A 17868-nucleotide genomic window follows, 5' to 3' on the forward strand; every position below is an offset into this window, starting at 1 on the left:
CATTGTATATTTCTTTCTTTCTAGAAATCGAGTAAGTGGTCTTCTGCAGAAAGTGTCTGAGCGATTAAGTTTCATGTTAACCTGACCACACTGGCTGTAGCACCAAACAAGCCGTCAGCTCCTCTCAGCTCAAACCAGTTGGAAGTGAAGTTTTGTCGGGAAACAACGGGCGAACGCTCCTGCATTGGTTACAGTCACAGTCGTTCTGCTTCACCACCTCTGCTGTCCCTTGGCACCTTTGGGAATTGCATGTTACACATTGGGGCTTGTACAAATGGACGTTATAACACACAAGAACACTACCCTAGGTGACATTCATTGGCCACATGTCGGTTCGTTGGTCCAGTGAGTTATCCAAAGACTGCCCTGTGTGCGGGGGTGCCTGGATGGTGTGAAGGTGGACCTCATTTGGCTCAATATGAGCAATTATCCTCTTCCCCATGGACAGAAATGTAATTTACTCTATTTAAGCTAATAGGGCTGTGGAAGTGGTCCAAGGCTCCTGGACAAGACTGGGAGGGAAGTGTATAGATTCTCTTTGATTTACTGGGGTTAAAAATGTTAATAGGTATAAAGCTATATATATATATATATATATATATATATATATATATATATATATATATATATATATATATATATATATATATATATAAACCTTTCTCTGATTATTTACACTTCTAATACCAGCTGTATCAACTTTGACTTATCGCATGCATTTACACTTCAGCAGGTGCAGTCAAGAGTCAGGGTTATTTTTCAAATGTTTTCAAGCACACAACTCAAAGCATTTTTTTATTCAACCTTTTATTTTTCATATGAAACAAAGCAATTTTTTTCAATGTCTTTGAAGTGTGAAATGTCTTTTATCATGGTTCTCACAGTACATTCAGTTAATGTTGATCTAAAAGAAAACAGCTTTGAACTCGGCACTTAGAAAACAACCACAAAGAATTGTCACCTTTATTCGTTTAGAACAAAATTTACAAACCCATTCAGTCATTTTTTTCATACTTTTATGTTTTTTAAACTCAACGATTGAGAATATTCAAAATACACTTTTAATGTTGCTTCTCTCTCTCTTTGTACTTACAAATATGTACATGAAAGTCAGTGCGTCCCCTGACCTGTCATAATAAAAATCCTGTGTATTTATATTCTGCACACGTCACTGAGCTGAGAGTCTGTCAGTCCTGCTCAGATGGACGTCCCGTGGCTGGGCTCGCTGGCCTCTGGGATGGGCCCCCCTGGCACTGGCTGGTATGACATTGGCATGGGTGTCTTGATGGGACTCTGCCTGAAGAGCCCCCCGTTGGGCGCCCTGTGTTTGCAGCGGATGGAGGGCATGGTGGCGCTGCTCAGGGGCAGTGGTAGGGTCCTGCCCCCGACCGCGCCCAGCGTCCGGCCCGGCCCGCGGCTCTCCTGCAGGAAGGAGGTGACTGACAGGGGTCCCCCGCGGTGAGGTGGGTAGTCCCGCACAGACAGGGCCTCCAGAGACTGGCTGGGCTGCATGCTTCCAATGTCCAGGGCAGAGATCTCCATGGACTGTCCCGGGAGCTGCTTATGGGCCAGGTCATCGTCCAGAAGGCTATTGAGGCGGTGGTGCACCTGCTCCAGGTTCACCTCTTTGTCCTGAGAGCCACAGTAGGGACAGTGGGAGAGGAGGCGGGATGATGAAACAAGGGTGTGTGAGGAGGGTCAAAATAAATGAAAGGACAGCAGAGGGAAAGGTTGAAAGGAGAGAACAGAGAGACTATTAGACGTTTGTCCCAATCTGACATAACAAAATGATCATTTATAGTCTGTATCTGTACAAGACATAACATTAGATCTAATTCTGTTGCAAATCAAGTTTTAACATTTACAAAGGTTTAACATTTACATGGTGACAAGCAGATGATGGCCAGCCACAAATGTGTTATCACAGCTGAGTAGAATTAGTGTTTGTTTTGTGGTGTTCAGAGCTTGTCAATCACTTGCACTGATGAAATAATAGAATAAACGCATGAATATTATGGCCAGAGAGGCAAATTAAACTTTAAATACACACAGTGTGTCAGTGAAGTTAAAAGTCAGCCTAGTTACATACAATTTGTTATAATCTTTATGTTTTTGAATCCATCTGACAAGGAAACTTAATGAAACTTAAACATTTATATCAAGTGTTGTGTGAGTCAAGGAGCAGGCAAAGAAGCGGATTAGTTTTGCAGGTTTGGCTGCTCCCTGGTGTTCACAGAAAAAGCATGCACAGTAAACAGGAGAGACCATGGGGTGAGATGACATACAGAATGAGGTAACCCTGCCAAGTCCCATGCTCCGCCTCCTGGTCCCGCAGCCAATGAGCATCCAGCACAGAAGACCTGTGTCAAGAGCAATATACTAGCCTCATATTATATGCCAATGCACTTAATGACTGTGACAATCCAGCCATTGACATATAAGTGTTGTCAGTCACAAAGACTGGTAGGGAGGTTTCTAGTGGGGTTTTAGCTTAAGTGCTCTCATAAGAAATTGACAATACCAGTCGTGCTCTTTACATTAACTAGTCTTACTGTCCAGTAAATGCACTTGCCGAGGCTGTTATCTGCAGGGCTGCAATGTACTATATAGTGAAGAAAGAAACGTTCATCAACGTGCACAAAATTCATGTTTTTGTAGTGAGAAGCATTATGCTAATTATGCTAATGCTAACAACTAATAAGAAAATACAATAATCATGACAGTTGTATGTTTCTGTTTTGAGAGCACTGAAGCTAGAAGAGTAAGTCAAAGTGCCCTGATTAAAACAACATGGACACATTTGAGTTACTGGTTTAGAGGGAAGGGTGTCTCTATTTGAGTGTAGCTATTGCAGCATATAGTATGCTTTGCTCACACTTTAGTTTAGGGATCCATGTCAAGCCTTGTTGTCTGGACGCCCGCCTCATGAAGAGGAGCTGCCCAGTCAACAGCTGCAGGATGCAATGGGAGCTCTAAAGTGTTAAGACTTGAATGGATTAGCTAAAGAGGGCTATTGTACCTCTGAAGTGCTCATTGACCCAGAAGTACAATTTTGGGCTTAGGGAAGTGCGATTGAGTGTTTTTTATTTCAGGTTCAGGTTACCACTATGATTAGCGTGTGTGTCTTCTCGATGAGAGAGTCCCTAGGAGCACCCCATCTCTCTCCCACATGAGCAGAATGATCACATGATGTCTGTGCTATGGCTCAGAGGCACACCTATAACTGGGTGTACTGCAGCTCTACTAAATCGGGGCTGGCGTCAGCGCCTGCTGGATCCATAAAGTAGAGTGTGGCAGTGGCGTCTGTGGGCAGCACCGGGGGGCCCAGGGGGCGGGGTCTGGAGCGTGGCCTGGGCGGGGCGGGGGGAGCGGCCGTGCTGCTCTGGGTGAGGAGGCCGGGGCTCGGGCCCTGGCCGGTGCAGTCTGCGGTCACCTCTTTGGGCTGCTCTCTCCTGCAGTGGTTACTATTCCACCACGTCTCCAGAGCAGCTACGAGCAGCGCCAGCAGCAGGCCCGCAGCCAGGATACAGAACACCCCCGCGAAGCTGTGCAGGCGTAAGGCCCGCCCCTCCGGCTGAGCGTCTGCATGGCTCTGTAGGTCACAGCGACCCTTCTTAGGCCACCACTTCTGCTTAAGGATGTCCAGGTCCCCCTTCTCCTGGAGCTCTAATATCCTGCACAACACAAAGGAACAGTCACAAGAAAATGAAAATCATTCATTAGACAATAGCAGGCTTTTGTGTGAAAATTGTTCAGGTCAAATATCCAGGACAACTCAACCGTAACACCACATTCTGAGTATTTTCAGTGTCTGGTTCCTTTTAAAGAATGTCAGTCTGAAATGTACTGATATTTTCAGTGAAATTAGTCATTTAGGAAATAATGAAGTGAATATAATTACAGCAGTGTGGCTGCCTCTTTATAACTCACACAGAAACACAGAACGTTTATGAGGAACAATCCACTTTTTGTTAATGGATTTTTCGAGTGTTCATTTGCAGCTCATGATAGAACAACTTAAATGGAATTATCTGCTTAAACTAAACTGCAAACCAACAACTATCATGGCACTTGTTCGTAAAGAATGTGTATCAATAGCAGCTGAACAAGATGAATCGCTTCAGTGCCAAAGCCTGGAAAACAAGGAATGATCAAATAGTGGTGTGAGCCTATTAGTTAGAGTACAGAGAGCAGACAGAGGGATGACAGCCTCCTACAAACAGAGGCCAGACGCTCCATCTGTCCCATCGGACCGGTTAGCTCTGAGCCGGGACATTATTCAGCAGCTGTGAGACTGACTGACATGAGCTATTTGTGTTTTTGAACCTGCACGTCTCGCCACACAACGCCGCCATAGCCCTCCTCATTTATCTACCGCCATATCTCAGACACATCAAGAGCTGAGATCTCACAAATGTCAGATATTTTTCAGGACGTTTTATCAAGGCAAGAACAGGATCATTGTCCGAGGGGTAAGAAAGACCAAGAACTTGTAAATGTAATATATAATTTCAAAATAGCTTTCAGCACAATGCATTTTCTTCTGGCTTTGTCAATTCTTTTACTACTCTTCCATCAATACCTGCAACTATCGATCGATTTATGTGCCTCCTTTTGTTCCACCTCCACTTGGTATATGGGCACCAGTTCAATTATTTGCATACAATAGAGGCAATTTAGCTATATTTGGTAACACTTTGGAATAAGTTATATCTAAAGTATTCAGAAATGAAAGGCTTGTGCGTACTTTTGAGAGAACAGGTCTCTGTAGGGGCTGCCGTGCTGTAGGGCGATGCCGTAGCCTCTCGTGCTCAGGCTGTTTCCCGAGATGGTCAGCGTGCAGTCATCATCCGTCAGCGCCGCGTACTCCACCACCGCCATGTCCCACAGAAACGCATAGGACTCTCTCTTTGCCTGGACATAAAAAAATTAACAATAAATTATTTCAAAAGTACAGCACATTAACATGCTTTGACAGGCAGATACAGGTGGTGATGATGATTTACAACTGCTATGAAAGAGGAGACCTAGACTGAGAGAGAGTTAGCCTCTTTCCCCCCGTCTTAACCAAGCGCATTTTCTCCAGTTTGGCTTTACCCAAATCTAAATGCTTCAACAAAAAAAACGTTAAAATAGCAACGCAAAAGAGGCTGAGAAAGCAACAAAAAAGCAACAAACACGTGACAAAAAAAGATGAAAACGCAACAAAAATGTGGTTACGATCACTTTTATCGGTCTTAGCTTTCCAATGGGGCATTATACCAGGGGTGTCAAACATACGGCCCGAGATTATTTAATCCGGACCTGCCGTGTAGAGCATAGATTCCAGAGCATGTAAAAAAAAAAAAAAAAAAGTCTCATTCCTGTGCGGAGTTATTAATTTTTAAAGAATAAGCAGAGTGCTCAGTCTAGCCACTAGGAGGCCTTAAAATAAAATAAAATAAAAAAGGAAATAGATTCACACGTGTCCAGCAGAGGGCACTGACATAATAACAGTTCAGGATATGAACAACACATTATATAGCCACGTGGTTAATGGACAGTCTGCCCCAGGGCGGCTGTGGCTTCAATAACAGCTTACCACCACTGAGTGTGGAGTGAATGTAGTACTTTAAGGAACTTGTGACACAGGCTTGTAAAGTGCATTACAAGTGTAAGCTGTTGTTACTAATTAAATACGGCCCGCGACCCGCCGTGGGAGCTGAATTTCGGCCCGCGACCCAAAATTAGTTTGACACCCCTGCATTACACTGTTGCTTTTAGATTTGGGTAAAGCCGAACTGGAGAAAATGCGCTCGTGAACATGATAGCATTGCATTAGCTATGACGTCCCATAAAAATGTGTCCGATGATACAGGACATAAGAGGCTGAAAGCATCAGTGAGACACAAATACAGTAGCTGTGATTCTGCAGTGGAGTTATTCTGGTTTCTCTTATAGCTATGTTTTTTTCTCTGTATACATGGTTGTTATCCACGACCGCTGTGAATTGAATGTACACAATGTGAAAAGCACTGAACAAGCAAGGTGTGAAAGGCCAAGACCAGCAGCTATTGTCTTTCGTAACAACATGTTGCGGCGTCGTTAAGGGCAGCGGACTTGAACCTGAACCTGTGTTGGGGGTAATGCCCCTAAACTAAGCTCGTAAAATAACGTCTTCACTTCCTGTCATTTCTAGTAACAAACAGAACTCACTGCACCTTTTTAAATCTAGGCTTTCAGGAGAGATATTTCGAGTTGATAAAATCCTGTTTTTTCATGACTCAACTTGCGCTTGAGAAAGTGAATGACGGCACAAGCCCAGTCCGGCGACAGGAATAGCGCTTAATAGGCCCCCTGTGGCTGGTGGTGGCACGGGGCCTGTGGCTTTAGATACAGATAGAAAAAAAGTAGTGGTGGGATGATTCATTCGGCAGCAGGATCTCAGCAGTGGGTGAGTACTTGCGAGAACCGCACAGCCCACGGTGTTGGGGCTCTGACTCACGCCCCTGGCCTCTATCCGCCCGTCCCACGAGAGAGAGGAAACGACTGGGAAATAAAAGGACGCTCTTTTAGTAGCTTGGGTAACGATTATGTCCTCATTATAGGATCAATATTTTTTTGGGAGAATACAAAATAGCCATAGATTTTCAAAGAACAAAACATAGAACTGTATGAACAAGGGGATTATCATGAAGGTGCACCATTTATCCCTTGAACTATAGGGTCTCTGGTTTCCTTTCAGGCCTTCCTTTCTCTTGAATGTTTCTACAGTTTTGCATTGCAACATTGACTTATTCTTCGCTAAGCCGTATGTTTTTGCATTACAGTTCCCTTTTACAGCAAGGATACTAGTGCAGGCTATTGGAGACAAAAACACCTAATTTAAAACCAGCCTAATGCTTTGGGTCATTCATCTTCTCCAGGCTGATATGAGGACCGATGGACAGGATTTATAACAAAAAGCACCTTATGTAAGTACGCCGTGATGGCGTTGCATAAGAATGGAGTCCTTTGATTTAAAGGACGTACATTAACATGGAAACAACGTGTATGTCATTTCCATCCGAGGCACTTCCGAGAGCGGCGGGATCGGAATACATGTTCTTGCATATCATACCTTGAACATTCATTTAGGGTTGATGGAGAATGCTCGCTGCTAATCCATGGCAGAGCTGCAACTGGTGAATTCTGCCCACTTTTCATAATTACAGGTTGTAAATGTCTACCCCGCCGTGCGTTTCTCTGGATTTGCCATGTTCACTTCCGTTGTACAGCGTTTCAGAGCAAATCTCGGAATTGCTTTAGATTAAGGTGTGCTCATTAAGGATTAATAAGCATTAGTAATCATTTTAGGGTTAGGGTAAGGGTTAAAGGGATATTTCAGGATTTTTAACATAGGGCCTTATTTCCTAGTTATCCAGAGTGTTGCTGGTACCTGGAGATATTTTTTTTGTAATTCATGCAGTTCTTATGTTTGAAGAGTTTTGAGGCGCTAGGCTAGTGCAAGGCTAGCGCATTTCTACGATATCAGCTAGCCTGCATTAAAAACAGTCTTACGCACTCCACAGTGCACCTGAGGCAAATCACTTATAACGCCAGACTAACCATATGTCTGTGTCGATAGAATAATTTTTGGAATATAACGGAATATAACTTGCATCACAAGAATGATCGCATTTTGAGGGACTATTTTCTATCAGATCACTCCGCCGCTGCGTAGCTTATACAAACATGAAGCAGATGCTGCTCAAATATAAGGTATTTTAAATGCAAAATGGTTAAAATTATTCTGTCGACACAGACATTTATATGGTTAGTCTGGCGTTATAAGTGATTTGCCTCAGGTGCACTGTGGAGTGTGCGTAAGACTGTTTTTAATGCAGGCTAGCTGATATCGTAGACATGCGCTAGCCTTGCATTAGCCTAGCGCCACGAAACTCTTCAAACATAAGAACTGCATGAATTACAAAAAAAATATCTCCAGGTACCAGCAACACTCTGGATAACTGGGAAATGAGGCCCTATGTCAAAAATCCTGAAATATCCCTTTAAGGTCAGGGTTAGGGTAAGGGCTGGCTATGAATAAGCCTATTATTAATGGCCTATCAGTATGTTTACAGATAAAAGTATAATAAGAAATGTGTACTTGCAAGACGCTAGGGGCCGGTGGCGGCAAAACAAGCTAGTTTTCCATTAGAAAGCCTTGCAGTTTAGACATGTTCTAATCAACTGTAAAGCCTGGTGCCTAATTATTCTTTTTTAAAACTTTCTACAGCTAGATAATCCTCCTGTGAAAGCACTGGGTTTTGTTACAATTAAAGGGACCAGGTGGGTTTTTGTAAGGAACATTTTTGAAATCTCGTATTCTAATGAGGGCCAGACTTTGATTGACAGCCCGTTAGCATTAGACCTAATGCCGCGACTGTGGCTACAACCGAATTAAGAGCCCCGCGAAGGCCAAGTCTACAGTGAAGATCCCGCCCTCATGCCCTTTTTAGGAACATGCCCCGTCAGAGCTGGGAAGGAGGAGTCTGTAAATCCTCCATGATTTCCCGATTTTCGAACGTGGTCATTATGGTAAATGGGGAGGAGTGAGCAGAAGCTGTCTATTAATTCTACAGTCTATGGTTTTTGTCACAGACTCATTTATTTAACATAAATAACACTGTCTTAGTTTTTCATAGTTTAAATAAAAGGGTTTTGTCATTGTTGGCAAATGGAGCTGGAGTGAGCACAGTCCTCTAATTCCCTAGAAATATATATTTGATTCTCTTCTTTGATTTCAACCACCCATTGCCTCATGCTGTGTCGGACTCTCTTTGATCTGCTTATGAATGGAATTTCAGACAAAAGAACAAGCAAAGCATTTTAGCGTTCTTTTATGCGCTATGAAAAGCTGTCCTTGTAGAGAGATTAGCATCGAACTAAACACTGACCTTCTTGATGCCCTCCATGGGGCCGCTGACTGAGTTGTCGTGGCCATTGTTCTTGTTGACGATCTTCCACAGCTCGGCAAACGTGTTGTCCTGCTCCAGGGGGTTGGTGCCTTTGGCCCGGAAGTACTCGTACACGGCGGAGTCCCTCACTGTCCCGTACATGAGGTCGGACTGCTTGGACAGGTCCGCAAAAGAGCTGCAAACAGCACAGAGGATGGGAAGTTTACATCTCTGCTCTCCACCTTAGCTGTACTTTCATGTTCAGACATTCAGTCGCCATAGTCATCTGCCTACGAGACATCCCTGAGAGCTGTCTTTCAAGAACACATCAAAGTCATTTCATGTTGTAGAAAAGTATGCCATGCACTAGTCCACGCACATGTACAACACGCCCACACAATCAACTAGACACGTTCAAGAGCTGCATATGTTTTCAAAAGGTATAGGGTGTTTTCACAAACATCACAGATCTGGTCCCGACCTGGAAGTGTTGGAAATACAGCTCACGGCAATTAACAAGACGGATAATTAATTATGGACAAACACGCAAGGTTTCGCCATAAACCCTCGACATCGGACCCCAAAGCTTCTCACACAGTTGCCCAGTTGTACAACGAAAGACTGAATGCAAAAAAAGAGAATGTTTTATTAACAAACTGAAGTTAATTGGGGATGATGATCGATATGAAATGGAAACGGATGCCAGTTTGTTCAGTGTCAATCTTGCCTCCCATAAGTGAATCCATGTTCTCATCAATATATGATATCATGCTCTTTATACGAAATTGACATAACGCTCTTTGAAATGTGTGTGATCTCTCCCTTATTTTGCACGTTTCAAACTTCGCAGTACAGTTTTGATAGGTGAGTACACGGGTGAGCATCGCCATCATGCCCGACTTCTCGAAAAGTGACGTCTCGGGGAAAACACACTATAGTCATCAAGTCAGTTCACCCAAATTGCCTGACCCAGAAAACGGCATCTGGCATAAAAATCTGCGACTGTTTTGTGATGAAAAAGGGACACAGCTGAAAGAAGAAAAGGTGTAACAATCGCTCTCACGTAACCTACTTTTTGTCAAAACCATGACTGACTTTTTAGATAATGCCGCTTTGTTTTAGAAGTGCATGTTTGGGAATTATGCCAATGTCTCCCAAGCACAGCCTGAAGTAGAAGCGTATTAAAAAACGCACCGTAAATTGCTCTTGTACAACACTCGAATACACTTCTGAGGCAATTCATTCCGGTCACGCCTCAGGGCTTATCATTTCACTGCTCGGAATTCTAGATCAAACTTCCCCCTTGTTTTAGTGCCCCAATCACACCTCCCGCGCCTGCCCCTGCCCCTGCTCGGCTTATTGCTCCTTATCGGCCAAATGAAGTGCACCTGTAACTTCGGCTTCCGCTGCCCAAACCGCTGGCGACGCGCATCCACCGCATTATCATCATAAAATCTGCGACAAGTTTGTATCTGATTGTCTCTCTCCCCCGGCCAAAAATGATTCCCTGGATTTGAAAAGGAGTGCGTTCTGGCAAAATGGACGCGTGCAGGTGTTGCGTGGGCAGTCGAGACCCCAGCTGTATCTTATATATAGAGATGATTGCCAATTTTTGCACTGCGGCATACTCGCTCAAACCCAAATGTCACTATAATTAGACTTTGCTTCCAATGTGGTGTGAATGGCAATCTAGCCGGGGAGATTGTGTGGCTGTGCTAGTGGGCACAGGTCGGGCCGAGGATCCGGGGGGTGGGACTTGGGGTGCATTAAGGTGGCGCTCTCAGATTTTAATGCGGCGCGGATTGTCTTGTCTGCACTTTTCTAAAACGGCCCAGCATTGAATGGCTTATCTGCAGGTGATAATGTTGGGCTAATTCAACCATATAATTAAAAGTGTATATGTGTGGAGGCGCAGCAACGTGAGCAAGAAAAGCTGAGGGACTGTTTAGAGGTTTCTGGGTGACATTTGTTTACTCCTTGTCCTCACAATACCTTTAAAAAATGTGTGTTTTGTTAAACTGTGCAGCACTGTACAGCATTTTGTAACAGGTCAAATATCCCCCACTTTATGCCACTTTCTTTACAAACCATTCAGGAAAACATGTAGAACGCACGCAGTGACTCAGCCGGCAGAGCAGTTCCTCCATAAACAGAAGGTTGCTGGTCCAAATCCTGCTCTGGTCAACCTGCCTATGTGAAAATTAGTGATTGGTAACAGCCAACCTACGTCTGCACCATTTTTTCAGCTTTTCCCAGACTTATGAGACTGGTGAACTGGCTCAAAAAGTTACAAATCTCACGATTAAACAATAGTGCAGCACTCAACCACACACGGAAGGTTTCAGACAATTATCCAGTTGCTTGAAGATGATCATTATGGTAATTGGTCATCACTCATTTTCATTTCAGCCATTATACTATTATAATATACAGTGGGGCAAAAATAAGTATTTGGCCGAAATCCAACAGGAAGTCTAGGGGGAACTGACCAAATACTTTTTTGCCCCAGTTTATGTTATTGTAGACAGTACATTCTGTGGTTATAGATGCCCAATTTGACAGTAACAAGTGGGAGAGTATACTATATACCTAGCCTGGCCTTAGCCATCCGTAAACTCCGGTCAATTATAATTTCCCTACATGTATGTCTGGATTGGATCTCAGTGGCCGCGTTACATTGGTTGAATTTCAACCTGCCATTCAGCGAGCGGGGGAGGCGGGTGTTGTAGGTGACGTCAAGCATTTACACCGCATTTGCTGGTTGTAGTTTAGCAATGGCGGAGGATGCAAAAGTAATGGAAGCTCTTCAATCAGTTCTGGCTTGGCTAACAAATATCCCGAAATTAAAATTGAAGCTCTGGAATGCGCAAGGAATGCCCCCAAGAGCATAGCTGAGAGCTGCTTCACTCACTCGGGCGCATTACATACGTCACGACCAAACGCTAGCGAAAATCAGATCTAATCGTTTCAAAGGAGTTCACCCCTCCCACCTGATAAGCTCAATTGTGAAAGTCCAGACTCTTGTACGAAATGCAATGAGTACGAGGGTATGGTAAAACCAGGCTACTATATACCTGTTTCCTGAAGTTTAAAATGTCTTTACATTAGCAAGACGGTGTAATATGGTGACAGGTGTCACGTGACTGGCAAAACAACAGCACAATTTTGGCTACAGAAGCAGCTGATATCTAGAAAGAGTAAGGAGTAAATTGAAAAGGAATAATTGCATAGTCAGTATATTGCTTTCAGAAGCTCATTTGAATAGATTTTGAAGGTTGGACTTTTCTTTTTATTTACTATTTTGTGGATGAAACTTCATGATGTGGTGGCTCATCTTCTTGTTTTGTTTTCAGTCACGGCCCAAAGACAAGTTGGAAGTGATGAGTGCACAGTACAATACACTTTTGCAGTCTTAATCAACGCTGACAGTCAGTGATATCATCTATCAACCACCTGTAGCCCACTTGAGAAGACCTTTGAAGATCAAACAGAACAATAAATGACCCTGTCCTAAAGGTGGAGGATATACAGTTTGTGTGTGTTTGTCAGATGTTGAAATTGCTTTGATCGGCCAGAGAAAATGGAACCAAAGAGGCCACATACCTAAAAATACAATTTTCTTTCCCCTGTCCTTTTCAAGGATATTCAACACAAGTTTCTCCAAGTAAACAACACACCCCTCTGTCAGCCACAAGTGCTAGACCCACATAAAACGAGCAGAGGCAGTTGATGTGTTGCGGGAGTGATGAAGGGAGTAAAATGAAACTACAATGCACCTGTAGCTTGAGCAAATGGTCTGACATCTTTCACACTCCTGAAGCGTGTGAGCACAGCGGCCACACTGTGCCATGTTTGTCACTTCAAATTCAAGTCAGATCGGCTCGGACTTCATTTTGGAGGACACAGCAACTCCATTTCATGAAAAAAAATAAAAAAAATAATCCACTTCAGCATTTGCCAGACACAGTTATTTTCTTGAGTTTTATCATAAAGACAATTTTCACAATGAGACCTTATGTCTTCAGAATAGTGTTTCATAGTTAGAATTAAGAGAATAAGACTGCAAAACGTGGAAATAACAGGTATACAAATAACAAGACACCTTGAAAGTTATATATCACTGGCAAGAGAATAGACACAATAGTAACTATGCTTGTCAGTGACTCAATAGGAGATGCTGACAGGAGGCAATTTCAAGGCAGAAATATCATTACTGGACCTTTTCACATAAACAAAAATTGTACCAAAGTTCAACTGACCGGCTGAGTGTTCTGCTGGGTATAGCCTTTCAGTTTGACTTTATTTGTATATATTTGCTCATTCATATATTTATAGTGGCATGTTGTTGATCATCTAAACTTTAGATAATAATTTAGATTCTAAAGCATTATGACAAATGGGGACTCACAGCATTTATCAAAGTTAGAAATGGTCCTGTTATTTCCAGTCGATTGTAATAAGTAGATCTTTTAGTCTGTCCACTTCTGGCTGTTCTATTCACAATGTCTCTACCTGACCTTAAAGTGGCTGGCCAGTAGCACTGGACCTGCAGTCTATAAGTGAATAACAGGTCTGCAGACTCTATGAAATGACTACTGTGAGTCAAATAAGGATGGAGTGAAGCCATGAAACAGCCAACACTGACCTCTCGAAACATATCAAAAGAACCCCAAAGTGCAGCAGCCTATATAAGCTACTGCAATACTTCTTTTAGTGGTACACAATTGCCGGCTGCGAGGCCAGACGGGATGGGAAATTGAAGCCTAGCAACTAGCAGAAATCTGGCAGCTCTTCTTGGTCTCAGTAGCACAAGTAGAGGCCAATAGAGCTAGCAATAAATGGCAGAGTAAGACTTTTGCGCAGGTACTTTTGAGCTGCAGCACATTGCATTGTAGTTTGTAGTTCAGGTTTCAGACACTGGATCTCTTGCTATATGATATTATTACTGGAAATGCCTCCCCTAGAGTCAATGTATCTGTCTAATCTAACCATCAAGGCATAATACATGATTTGGCAGAAAGTCTAGAATGTAGTTACTCTGCCTTTTGAGTTGAAAAGAGCATTTCCATTGAGTGTGTTTTGCCTTTTTAGTTCAATTAAATTTGATTGCTTCATAAACATACACAAAACATAAACCGTATACGGAGAGTTTAATGAATGCTTTATTGATCCGATCTGGAGCAAGCATTTATTTGTTACCATCCTGTGCTCATATAACGGTCATTTGCAACCGAAAATGTGAATATGTATGAACCACCAGGGAACAGAAAAACAAAATGATGAGCAAAATCAGCAGATGATGAACAAGGTTGTCTCAGGAACTTGCGGTATTTTACATTCTAGACGTGTAACTGCAGACTTCGAGGGAAATAAGCGGTACGGTGTAAATAAAAATAAATCAGTTGATAGCAAAGGAAGAAAGGAAAGAATGAACATAAATGTGAATATATATAAAGACATCCAACTTCCATTTTCTGATAGGCGTGATTTTCAATGTGCTCTTTGTCTTTATTATTTGTCATTATCTACCACGACACTAACGCAATAGCACTCATGTCTGCCTGATTGATTTATGTTAGTTGTACTGAAAAACACAAGACGCACACAGGTAAGTGCCACGCTCTTTAACATTCGCGCCCTGTCCTCGCATGTCCACATGTGGCTATTTGTTCAGCGGTAGACAGACCCAATGCAATCAAACGCCTTTCGAGCCACTCTTTGGGGAGAGACAGCAAACCAAATTGGATTTACTGACAAATAACATTTGGACTGAGGACAGGCTAGTTGTTAGGCACTGGGTCAAAAAATTACACAAAACAGAAGAATGCATGTTGGAGATGCAGGATGCACACTAATGAAGGAACAGCTACAGTCGTATGTGCTAACACTGTATATATGAAAACAGTGTTGGCTGGAGACATTAAATTACATTAAGTCAGAGAATGTACTAATGAACTCAGCAGTTGATCAGTGAAGGGTGACGAGAAGTGTTTCATGTAGCAGCCTGCTGCGTTCAAGGCTAAGACTGTTTTCTCAGTGCTATACGGTATATTTCATACTGTCCTTGATGGCAAATGGTAAACAGTGTAATATTATGCATTAATACGACTGGGAACCAGGCCAGTATTTTTCCCCATACTTCAAAAACAATACGCACAATATGCCATTACCTTCTCCATATACAACCATTTCAAAGATGAATTAGTTCCGTGCACCGGGTGGGAGTCACCAATACACACTAACAGAATCACGATGAAGAAGCTAACAGGCTAACGGGCAAAGCTAACTGTGGGCTAGCGCCACTTAAGCAGTATGTACAGCCAAGTTTGGGTGAAAAAAAATGTCTCTATTGTGTAATTGGATGAACAATATCCCTCTCTCCCTTTGTCTTTTCTGTCAGTGCAGTATTTACCCTTACGGACAATTAATGATTAAAATATCGTAACATGCTACGACACCTGCAGTGGCGCTTATGGCCTCTAGGGGCAAACAAATGTTGTCTCTCGCCCATCACTCATCTCAACGCAACGTTTTTTTTTTGCGTTTCGTATGTTTCCAATGGGCTGTTCACTTCACAAAGCTAAGCCACGTAATCTGTTTAAGTCTTACCGAACCGCGTTGTCCATGCGCGACACGGTGAGATAGGCGGCGAGATTAGCGGTGTACGACGAACACACGATGAGGGTGAAGAGCCACCAGCTTCCCATCACAATCCGTAAAGCCACTGATCCGAGGATGGCATCACTTCCTGTTGAAAAAGACATGGAGAAATAAGCAGATGACAGCATGTCCAAACTGTTGTCGATGCTAAAGGCCTTATAACTGCAGTGTTGTTGTTGTTTTTACTGCAGTATTGCTTCCTTAAAGTTGATAAATGCGCTTATAAAGTCTTCCCTGTGAAGAACTGGGAAGTTAGAAATGCGTTTGGACCACGACCAACAATTTGCAATCCATTTTCAATTGTATGTAGACAAAACAATCAGGTGTATGGCCTTTAAAAACACAATTAATATGGCTTGCCATACACACCATTAACGTAGCAATTTTCTTTGTCAAAAGCTCTAACGCAGCCAAAATGTGTAGGTGTGCTGCAGTGTTTATGCTTTTTCCAAATGGCAAACGTTGTATTTAGAGTTCCTTGTACTGGGGAGCCAAGAGAACTAGGGCTTTTGAACCTGCTGTTTACTTCCAGCATGTTATAAAAGAGCTTTGAGGGGATTGGCCCACTTCGTAACAAAGACAGCTGCCAAGTGTATCTGTTAACATAATTACTTGTTGGACAAGTAAACCAAGTAACACTGTCTTTTGAAGCAATGGGAGATGTGTCAAAAGTGTGAAATCTTTTGTCACGCTGTCTGTATTTTTGCCATGATATAAGCAGGGCGAAACCTGATTATAAAACCCTTATCTATGGAGACTAGTTGTTGATACCTATACACATGTTTTCATCTCAATGTCATCCTTACACGTGATGTTCTGTGTGAGAGATAAGTACGCGTCAGAAGGTTTTTTGTTTTTCATCTTGAGCGTGTCCATGTCACTTTGTCTCCAAAAAGAAGATTGTGACGCGGAGGACAAAATGTCAGAGGAAATTGTAATTTTGAGGCGTAAAGCTGCAGAAATGTCATGGACAGACTGTGGATTGTGAAATGTAATGAAAACATATTTGTCTCAAAGTGTCACAATCAGTGCAGCTGGGCCTCAGGACACTGTGGCTAAAAACACTGAAGGCCCCTGTCAGTAGCGCAGCAATCGGCCATCACTCATTCTGATCACATATGGCTTTGACTGATGCGCCGAGGTCATTGAATGTGAATTTGCACATCCTTACAATCTTTTGGAGTAGAAAAAATTTAGCAAAGTGCTCATGTAGCAGACGTTCTTTTTCATCTTCTGAAAAACTGATCAGGCTCCTATTTGGATTGTGGACTTTTAAAAGATGTCCTATCTCTCTCAAACCCACTAAAGAGTAAAAAAAACACAAAAAAACATGAAACTATTCAAATGAGCAGTGATAAGAAAGTTAGTGTGCCTTTGGGTGGATAGTTTAATCTGCCTTGAACAATGAAACTCAGCCAAGTGTTGGCATATCATTATGAAATCAATGGGGGGATTTGGCTGCCAAGTTGATTGCTCTCTGACAATGGTATACTATGCACCACTGGTCAGATCCATATCTGAAAGAGAATAGATCCAATCCACTTGAAACAAAAGTGCTCATGTTGTCAGTCAGGCAATAAAAAAAGAAAACAAATAAAAGTACAAATTGTCATTTTAAAGACATAAATCTCAGCCTTGCCTGAATGCAGACCGTGATAGATGTCGCTCTGAATTAAGAGTAAACTCATATGTCCAACCTGGGTTCACCTGGACCAACATGCCTCTGGGGGATTCATACTGACTGGATGTTTTCAACTTGTTTATTGTCATCTACTTTGAAATGGCTGGATATTTCTTGTGGAGGTGGAAGTGCCGTTGTATGGAACATTTCTACAACATCATCTCCAGATGAAAGCATCTACCACTGCATAATGTAAACACAACTGAATCAGCACCTTCTGTTTGCTCTTTCTCCCCTTGTACCTCCGCTCACCTTGCTGTACGAACGCTCCATAGACGATCCATATGGCGCTCTGCAGAGACGTGGACACGGATGGCGTGGGGTGGCCTGCGGTGTTGCTCTGACAGCGCACTGCCTGGATCCTCCGCAGAAGGAAGATCATGATGCCCACTACGGGGATAGCGGCTGCGATGCACGCCCACACGGCTAGGTCGAAGGGAGCCAGCAAGGAGAACATGTTGATTTTGTCCTCTGACTTGCGCATCAGAATGCCCACGGAGTAGTCCAGGTAGCGCTTGCTGAAGTCCACCACGCTCTCACGCTCCGGGGTGATGGTGATGGCAGAGATGGCCAGGTCAGCCCTCTGTGGAGGAAAATGCAGGCAATATA

General features: G+C 43.0%; 1 protein-coding gene across 2 annotated transcripts in view; it reads right to left on the reverse strand.

Annotated features, from left to right (window-relative positions):
• Window positions 1-860: 860 nt before the first annotated feature.
• grid1a (glutamate receptor, ionotropic, delta 1a) overlaps window positions 861-17868 on the reverse strand; it is a 319171-nt gene continuing 302163 nt past the window's right edge. The window contains exons 11-16 of one of the 2 annotated variants that reach the window (XM_079560464.1): window positions 17512-17842; window positions 15528-15666; window positions 8919-9114; window positions 4748-4914; window positions 3434-3674; window positions 861-1632 (exon numbers count right to left, since the gene is read on the reverse strand). In XM_079560464.1, coding sequence (XP_079416590.1) covers window positions 1198-1632; window positions 3434-3674; window positions 4748-4914; window positions 8919-9114; window positions 15528-15666; window positions 17512-17842 — 1509 coding nt within the window. In that variant the 3' untranslated portion in view covers window positions 861-1197. Of the gene's footprint in view, window positions 1633-3217; window positions 3675-4747; window positions 4915-8918; window positions 9115-15527; window positions 15667-17511; window positions 17843-17868 lie in introns of both variants that reach the window. The other variant, XM_079560465.1, reaches the window with a different exon arrangement.

This window comes from Gobius niger (assembly GCF_951799975.1).
Source record: "Gobius niger genome assembly, chromosome: 7".
NCBI lineage: Eukaryota > Metazoa > Chordata > Actinopteri > Gobiiformes > Gobiidae > Gobius > Gobius niger.